This window comes from Tympanuchus pallidicinctus, unplaced genomic scaffold (assembly GCF_026119805.1).
Source record: "Tympanuchus pallidicinctus isolate F22 unplaced genomic scaffold, pur_lepc_1.0 scaffold32, whole genome shotgun sequence".
Lineage (NCBI taxonomy): Eukaryota > Metazoa > Chordata > Aves > Galliformes > Phasianidae > Tympanuchus > Tympanuchus pallidicinctus.
Window position 1 is genome coordinate 856278 of NW_026294750.1, and position 9015 is coordinate 865292.

The 9015-nt window shown below is 47.9% G+C and overlaps 1 protein-coding gene across 1 annotated transcript; it reads right to left on the reverse strand.

Annotated features, from left to right (window-relative positions):
• Positions 1–1690: 1690 nt before the first annotated feature.
• MLN (motilin) lies at positions 1691–7773 on the reverse strand. Its single transcript, XM_052698433.1, has 5 exons — positions 7699–7773; positions 5660–5785; positions 4102–4212; positions 2589–2697; positions 1691–1830 (listed from the first exon to the last, which is right to left on the reverse strand). Exons 2-5 carry the CDS (start codon positions 5774–5776, stop codon positions 1823–1825), a joined length of 345 nt encoding a protein of 114 aa, XP_052554393.1. The 5' UTR covers positions 5777–5785; positions 7699–7773; the 3' UTR covers positions 1691–1822.
• Between the last annotated feature and the right edge of the window lie 1242 nt (positions 7774–9015).

A 9015-nucleotide genomic window follows, 5' to 3' on the forward strand; every position in this document is an offset into this window, starting at 1 on the left:
CTGAAGGTTCCTTTGTACTTGGTGCATATTTGGGCTGTTCAGTTACTGTTCCAGAAAGGGGCTTCATATGGTTGCTGTCACAACCAGCCATACATCCCACGGTTCGTTTAGAGCTGGGCCAGCTGGGAAGAGCACACAACCAAGGACTGAGTTGAAAGCAGACAGTGCTGCTGCAGTCCAGGAGTGGCTTGTCTGGGTCGGAGTGAGGGAGCAAAGGCGGACATCTCAGTAAAGCCACGTTAATGGATCTGCTTATAGAAGCGTCCTGTAACATCATTCTTGTGGGAAATGGGCCAAGAAGCAAATCCCAAAGGCTCATGTTTACTTTCCTATTTACTGTCACTAGGCAGTATTCCTTCCTCGATGCCACAGGTCAGCCAAGAATCCTCTTCAGTGAAAGCGAAGGGCAAAATGGGATGCAGTAGAGAAGGCTCTGGCCTGTAGTGAAGCTTCTGCAGTTTGCACTGCAGGTGGAAACTCTTCTTGTTTTCCTATGGCAAGGCAGAATGAAGCCTGGGGTAAGGATCTGGGTCTTTCAGAAATACTAAGTGCCCCTTGGAAACCAACAGCTTGCTCTCTGATCTTGCTGGACAAGGTAAGCATGGTACAACTCTGCCTGTGCTTTCCCTGCCAGACCTCCCTTGGGTATCAGTCTACCACAGATTGATTTGCACTGGCTGAGCTCCTAGCCCAGCAAGATGTGCAGTTGCTTTCATTTTTACTCTAATGGAATGTATTATTTTCCTCCCGCTCTGACCCTTTTACAGTGATTTCATAGCTCCACCTGCCTCAGCAGTAATCCCTGCAAACTTCCAGTTACACTGAGCTGATCTGTCTGTGCAATAGGAGTATGCCTTCGAATCAAATATTAAAACTGGAATCCATTCTGTGCTGGATGTTGCATTATACATTGAGAAATTTCATTTCTCCAAGGGATGGCTTGCAGCAGAGAGCACACTGAGGAAGTAGAAGTGTGTCTGTGTTGTTCTAGCACAAACACAGCTATTCGAACGAGCCACAGTAAGAACAGAATTTGTGTTAGATCAGGAGGATAAAATTGGATTGAAATTGGATATATTCAAGTACATGCCATTGATCTCATCAGTCCTTACTTTACATATGTTAGATTTCCTGCTGCCAGTATAGAGAAGCAGCTCTAAAATAAGCCAAAGGTATGTTAAATGGAGAGCAATATGTTCAAGCGGAATTACGATGTCACATCTAGATTCGTGTGAGAGCCAGAAATCATGTTGGAGCTCTGTGTTGCTTCACACTGTGTCTCAATCACATCATGGCTGTGAGTGTTCTTGGTGATGTTCAGATTCATGTAGCCTGGATGAGCAAGATGGGGTTAAGACTGCAGGTAGGGAGAGCACAGCTGCTTTCTGCTGGCTGTGTGGGGGTGACCTGTGAGCAGAGCTGGGTAAGGACTCCCACCAGGCTCCCAGCACTCCCAGTCCTAACCTGGCACCAGTGTGCCTTGGTAGCCCTGTAACCGTGCCTCAGTTTCTCTCCTTGCCAAAAGGGAGGCCTAAAACCTATTAGTTTGCAAAGGTTAATTACTCAGGCTCTTCAGCATGCTTTGCGCTCGTCAGAAGGACGATGATTTCTCTAGAACTGGAAACCCTCCTTCTTATCTTTCCCACACTTGCTGCTTGCCATCTGGCTGAAAAAAGGCACAAATCCTTCGTTTAATTACACTGCGCATTTTATTATCTCACCTCAGATTTTGTTGTTAATCTCTTTTACAGATTTCGTGTACATAAGTGGAGCCTTTTAGTTTCAGCAAGCTGCATCATTTTCTCTTCTGACGCTGCTGGTATCAGTCAGCTGAAAGAGAAGAGAGGAAAGAACAAGTGTCCTTAAAATTTGTCATTATGCTTTATATATCATTTCCTCCTCCTCAGCTCCTCACCTAAAGAGCAAGGAGGCAAACTGAAATCAGCACAAAGCAGAACAGCAGCTCCCACAGAGATGAAAGGACCTTCTTGTTGGGGCGTTTAAGCCCAGATCAGACCAAGGTCTGGAGAGAACACAGGTAAGAACGCTCCCATTACCCTCCAAATCTGGAATAGCTGCATCCATCATGCCCCTGGATTTCTCTTTTTGCAATTCCTATATGCTAGGAGCAGATTCCAGGGCTGGAGTTGTTAGCGCTCATCACCTTTAGTTGCAGCTAATTCACTCACAATAAGCCCCTGTGTAGGGGGGTGCTCATATACAGCTGCAGGTGCTGAGGTGCCTCACCTGTGCAGGTTTCCTTATAAGCTCAGCTGGAAATTGCACCCTAAAGACTGAGGACTTTTGAGAAGGAGGAGTGGGGAGGTAGGAAGCAGTGCTGCTGGAAATTGTTGCAATGCTGCCAACAGCCAACATCAGCTCTAGGACACAGACAGCTCTCTAAGAGAGCATATAACCTTCCCAGAAGGGAAGTGTGTGCGTGAGAGTGGGGTATCTGAGGACTCTGTAAAGTGAGCAAACATGACACAAAAGCCCTTCTAAGGAATATAAATATCTCCATGATGATGAGCTGGTGAGAAGAGAGAAAGGCAGAATTCCCAAGGCAGAAATCAACCCCCTGCCAGTACCGTTTGGGGTGTCCTGTAACACCTCTGTGAGCAGTTTCTCCAGGACACCTTGGTATTTTTCCAGCTGCCTCAGTATGAGCCGCATCCCAGCTCTGACAGGAACAGCTAGCTGCAGAGGAAAGAAGAGCATCAGGAGGAGGAGCAGAGCAGAGCATGGGCAGGCAGGTCAGGGTGCTTCAACCCCACTTTGCTCACGTCAGCTGAGGGTTTGGGGTTGGTGTGAGAGGAATAGGATGATCATTTTATCAGGGAAAAAAAACAGTGTTTTGGACTCAGCCCCATCTACTGCCGATGCAATTGTGTTCTGTTCAAAGTGCCAGAGTTTTCGTGTGTTGGATCATCTCTAGTCTGACTCAGAAATACAGATAAAGGCACTACTGGCAACAGAGACTGTAAAGAAGAAAAATCATTTCTACACCTTATAATCCTCCACTATCTCACACTTTGACCCTTCAAAACATCAGCTTTACTGATGCTGGTGAAGCACCCTGCATAAGAAAAGGTGTAGGATGAGACATCTCCCTGCCTGCAGCCTGACCAGCTGTGAGCCATGGCTCAGATGTACCCACAGTAAATAGAGTTGTTCCAGTCATGGCTGGAGGCACAGGAGGGCTCGTGGCTGCATGAGCGCTGGCTACTGGGAAGTGCCAGTTATTTAATGCTTTGAGCTGTGAATCCTTGCTGTTTAAATCCTATTATTGACTGCTGGTGCACCACGTTTGGGAGAGCAGTTGCACATTGACCTGCATGTTGGCCGAATTCCGTGGCCTCTCTGCCTGTCCTGTGGTTTGGGCTGGACCTTCACACTCCTTTTGTTGGCAGAGGCCAGTTGTGCTGACCACAGGAACGGCTGCACTGACCGGACAAAGAGCTCCCTGCATTCAAGTGGAAAAGCACAATTTTCAGACTTAGCTAACCAAGTAAGCATGCCTTTGAGGGCTTAGACTGGCACTTAAATCCCTAAAATTGGCAATTTTCTGCTCTGTATACAGCCTTTGGGGGAGTGCAGCTGTATGAGCCCCAGTTTATAAGTAAGATCCTGCCAGTGCAGAGGGCTGTGAGATAGGAGGTGAGCGACACCAGACAGCTGATGCAGAGCTGCCTGAAAGAGTGACAAGTTAAAATCAGACCTGCTGAGCTACAAATTACTGCCTTGCAGTTGGCTGGCATTCCCTGAATGGCAAAGAAAGACCTCATGTTGTTTCCATCTTCCTGTGCGAAGGTAGAGGCTAGGTGGGTCTGAGGGGTGTCCAGGCTGCTCAGTGTCTAAGATAATTTATGGTATGGAGGTAAAGTTCTTCTTTGATGAAATCTTGCTGGGTTGCCTGGCAGAACTGGTAGGAAATGGGTGATATTGCTTTCCATGACTGTGAGCTCCATAACACCACCCACTGTCTTCTCATGTGGCACCTCCAAGTGCTCATTGCAGCCAGGACCCACAGGACATCTCTTGGGCTGTTTGTCCCCACTGCATGTCCTCAAAGGATCCTTAGAGCCACACGATTTGACATACCTGGATAGTCTTCATTCCTTCGATATCTGCAGATTGCTCAGAGAAGCCTTCCTCTTCCAGCTGCTGCAGAGAGGTCAGGGATTTCTTCTGCCCTTTGTTCCTCTCCTTTTCCTGCAACCCCACAGCAGAGAGCAAACAAGGCAGTGATACACAGCATCATGTGAGCACCAAGCACGCTCTGTGGCATCCCAGTGATGCCGTGTGCCTTGAACAGGACACAAAACCCAAGCTGCTGGTGGTCAAACTGCTGCCTGGAGCAGCGTGGTTCCCTGGGTGGGTGTCTGGGAACAGACCCATCAGCTGCGGTCATCACGGCGTTGGGGACCATAATTCTGATATGCAGGAAGGGCTGCAGTGCTCAGATTAAGAGTGAGTTACAGGATTGCAGGCAGTGATCTGTAGCAAACATGACAGTACTGGACGACTGCTTTGATCTGTGCAGGACAACGCTGCCAGCAGGAAGAGATTTACTGATCTTACAGAGCTATTCCGCTGGCCCACTTCTGGTTCTCTTCTGTCGCAGTGGCACGAAGTTTAATGAAAGCCTGCACACCCTCATTGCAAATGGAGAGTTCTGTGGATACATTACATATTGCCAGCCTTTCTTAGAAGTCTGCAAGGTCATCCTATCACATTTATGGGGCTAAGCTTTGCTTCAGGACCCTCTCTTTCTTCCTAACCCAAACAGAACAAAATAAAGTTGCTTTGGGATAAGACCAACACGACAGGACACGAAAAATGCATCACTGTCTGTGCTCAGTGCCATGACTGCTTGCTGTGCTCTCGCTTTGTTTCGAACGTGTGCTCAGAAAGCTAAGACTGATTTCACCCACGTACCTCTGGAAGCCCCTCAATCACCAGCAGACGCATAGCTAAAAGGGTAACGATGTATGAACCATCTGGGGACTGTGCGTGGGTCCGTGTCCTCTCCTTCAAGGAGGCTGAAGGATGTCTGTGCTTCCCACGAGAAGAAATCACTATCCAGCAAGCAAATAGGTATTGGAAAAAAGATTTCAGCCCTGTATCAATGGATTGCAGAGTGCGGGGGAAGCTCCCTTTGGCTGTGTTTAAGGAGAAGATGCAGTCTCTGAGGCTGCCTGCCTGATAGCTTTCAACAGTATTAGTTTCACATCAAAAGGAAAACATTCTCTCTGCACATCCCAGAGGTGACAACCATCTGGAGGATGGTTAATTATTTGTTACAACAAAAAGACCCATCAACGTGGTGATGGGAGGCTGCAGCTCCTTTACAGAAATTACAGCCACTAGCACAGAAGAAAGAAAAACGAGACCTGCTACCAGCAGATGATATCCTACACAGGTTTTCTACTTCTTATGTAAAGGAGTCCTGGATTTTCCTTTCTACTCTCACACCTTACAAATTGTCTCTGCCGTCTCCCATAGCCCTCAGCTTTGGAACGAGCGAGGGACTGCCGAAGTCTCATCTCCTGTTCCAGCAGAAGGGGGATGATGGGAATGGCAGTGGCGAGGTACACGTGGCACAGCTGAGGAGGAAGAAACCTCTGTGTCATTCTCCAGTGCCTGGCTCATGGATTACCTGCATTTTCTGGATGTCGCTCTGGGTGAAGAAGGGCACAAAGCCTTCAGCCTGTTCTGCCAGCACTGACATCACGTACACCAGGAGCAAAGCGGCCGCCGCCTTCTTCGAAACCATTGCGAGAGTCTGCACAACACAGGAAGGAGGATGCCAGGGTAATAATAGAGAGGGCCATTTAATGAGAAATCCCTTTGGCTTTTCATCAGTTGCAATCTAATTTAGCCACCAGCTAACTAAAGGTATATTTACTCTTCCAGATGCTCCTGAGCTGAGAATAGAAGCATCTTGACTGACAATTCTCTCTCAAACCGTTTCTTGTAAACAGATTTGTTCTTGAGCAATATCTCCAGAGACTGAAAGCCCAGCCCTTCAGTACTGTTAAAGACTCCTCTGTTCTGCAAGCTTTAGCCCTCCAGCTGTAGTGGTTTAAGACCTGCATACATCCAGAGCAAAACACTCCCGTCAATCCCTCTGACAGCGAGGCAGAGAGTGATGCTGCAGGAGAGAAAGAACGTACTACAGCTGCTTTGTTAAATTTTGTTTTCGTATCTCTCACCCCTGAAAACCTGCACTGATGGGCTCAATCTTTTAATAAGCCTCATTGGGTCCAAGAGAGCTGCGAAGGGCGTTTGCCAGCCTTGCTCCATAAAAGACAAGTATAAAGGGCTTTAAAAGCTACCTTCTGAAGTGATTTAACAGTGACTTCAGATGGGAAGAGAACTTATATAAACATTAAATGCTCTCTTTAAATATTAAAATATTCTCTCTGGATGCATTTAATGAAGTCTGGTCCCGCAGCTTAACCACTCTACCTGATTGGAACCTGATCCTTAATTAGTTTCAAAAACCTCTCTGTTTGGACACCATTAAAAAGACATCGTTAGGTCAAATTTGACCCCTAAATTAGATTTCACATAAATATCAGCTAGTATTGAACTGAAGGCAGTGGAAGTTAATAAGTATTCCCCTCTGCCTCACTTCCCAGTCCCATCCATCGCTGCGTGCCAGGCCAGGGAGGGTGATGGGAGCGGGTTTGGATGCAGCAACCAGGCAAGGGCAGCTCCTCCCTGCCTGCAACATCCAAGCTGTCAAACCAGGAGTTGCTGCAGTGATCAAAAGGGGATTTTCTCAGGCTCTCCCCCTTGTAATACAACATGTTGATATGCATATGTGCTGATAACACGGTGTTATCTCAGTGTCATCAATCTCTTGTGTGGCTTCATTTATTCCAAGATTGCAATAAAATACTGCCATATACAAAGAGATAAACTCAGTCACCTCCTTCATCTCTTATTGACTAGCCCTCTGCGAATTGATTCTCACTCTTCCCCCAGAGAAACACCCCCGCACATTACTCTAGTCAAAAAAATATCTTTTATGCATGTCCCTTCCTTAGTTTGTAAGCAGGACATGTCTTCCAGACCTGAGATCATCAGCTCAGTGCCTCTCCAGGCAGATACGTACCTTGTTGTTTGTGAATTTGCTTCACAGCTACAAAGAGAAAGCACAAAGCAGAAGGATCCCAAGTTCAGAATCAGCACAACAAAGTGTTGCTGTCACATGAGGCTGGGTGAACCAGTGCCCAGCTCTCCTTATGGCTGCATAACTTGGGGTGAAATGCCTATTTGGAGGCAGGGTGCTGAACATCCGCCTGGTTCTGGTGTGAGAACAGCGACAAGATGGAGCTCAGCTGATGCAGTGCCTTCCAAAAATTCGAACTGTTGCTGTCTGTAGGATCTCTGTGACTTCAGTTCGAACTGTTCAAAGCAGCTTCCCAAGTGCAGAGGGCACCCAGGTCTCACCGTGCCTGATGGGTGCTCACAGTGAGCAGGAGTTGATGGAATCAATGCTCCCACTGTGGGAGAAGAGCAGAAGGCACCTTTCCCCTTGCTTAAACATTGATTTCGTTTCCTCTCCTTGTCAGAGCTCTCTCATGTTCAGCAGCAGCTGCTGAAGCCAACACCAACACCAGCACCTATGTGAGAGCACACAGCTCACCCCACTGAGCCTGGAAATGGAGCACAGACACAAACACCCACCTGGAGAGCGCTGCCCAGCTCAGACCTCTTCTTGTTCCGTGTCACACAGGCTGGGATCCTGCCCTTATATACCCACACACAGTCCCATGCCTGCACAGTGCCCACACTCCCCAGCACTACGGAGCAGCTGCCTGGCATGCATGGAAACGGGTGCACCAGATGGGCAGCACCTTTATCTGCATCAGGCTTTTAAGAGTTTCTAGTTTCCAGGGTGATCCCCATCCCTGCCTCCCCAGGCTGCTGTCTTTTGGTGGCAGCTATTCTCTGTATGGCCCACAGCCACAAAGGGCCCTGAGAGCAGATCACACTCTGCCTCTGTTTCCCCATCTATAAGCTGGAGAACTTCCCCTCCCCTAACTTGTCTGTTTAGATTGTGAGCCCCCCAGGATAAAGCTTTTGTTGTGTGGGTATGTCAGCAGTCCAGTGATGTCATTCTTAATTGTCTTTGTCCTGTAATCATAACAAATCACGTAACAACAAAGCCACTAAAATCAGCACAAGGCAGAATGATGCCTGACTCCCTGGCATTGCGAAAGCACTGGTTAAAGGCAGTGAATACCCACCCTTGCAGGATCTAAATATTAATATAATAAAGAAAGCTATCCATGCTAAAGCTATACCAAAAGCTTTATAAAATGAGTGGAACAGTGGGGAGATGCCAAGGCAGTATGAGGGATTTATCTGTCCATTCTGAGTCCTCCTGTGGCCCATTCCCTTAATAACAGCCTCTCACAGTCCTGAACACAACAACACCCCTCAGGGACACAACTGTCCACCAGCACCTCTCTCGGTACAGATGAGGCACAGAGATTTGTCTAAGATCTCATAGGGTTGCCTTTGGTCCCACAGAACCATCAGGCAGATGCTGATGCTGGAGGATTTGGGATCAGGTCCAGGTGCTGCTCGCAAATCGGCGGCTCTGCACGAGGAATCCCAAGAGCCAGCAGCCTCAAGTGGGGGAGATGCAAGAGGAAAAAATGAGCTGGGGAAGCAATGAAAGCCTCCTGCATCAAACAGCTTCATGTGGCAGGGGAGCACAGCGGTGCTCTGCGTGGATGCTTGAGCTGTGAGCAACATTTGCTGGAGACAAGAGGAAAAGAGCTATGGCCCAGGCCTCTAAAATGTCTTTTCTCACCCATTTCGGTTGCAGCTGGTTGATATGATGTGTACACACACACCAAGCTCTGGGCCTCGCAATGGCCTCTGCAACTGCCACTGCAATCAATACTGCTCAATTTGGGCCAAATTCTTCCTTAAGACACATGGCAGTCGCTAAGATCCCCGTGCATTTATTGCAGCTTATCGCAGCAAAGCAGG

What these genes read in the sequence shown, in the direction of transcription:
- MLN (XM_052698433.1), bottom strand. Translation starts at nt 5,776, where the DNA reads ATGGTTTCGAAGAAGGCGGCGGCCGCTTTGCTCCTGGTGTACGTGATG. An exon ending in GCGACATCCAGAAAATGCAG is followed by an intron (nt 4,213 to 5,659) that starts GTAATCCATGAG and finishes GTGGGGTTGCAG; the next exon opens with GAAAAGGAGAGGAACAAAGG. An exon ending in AAGGAATGAAGACTATCCAG is followed by an intron (nt 2,698 to 4,101) that starts GTATGTCAAATC and finishes TTTCCTCTGCAG; the next exon opens with CTAGCTGTTCCTGTCAGAGC.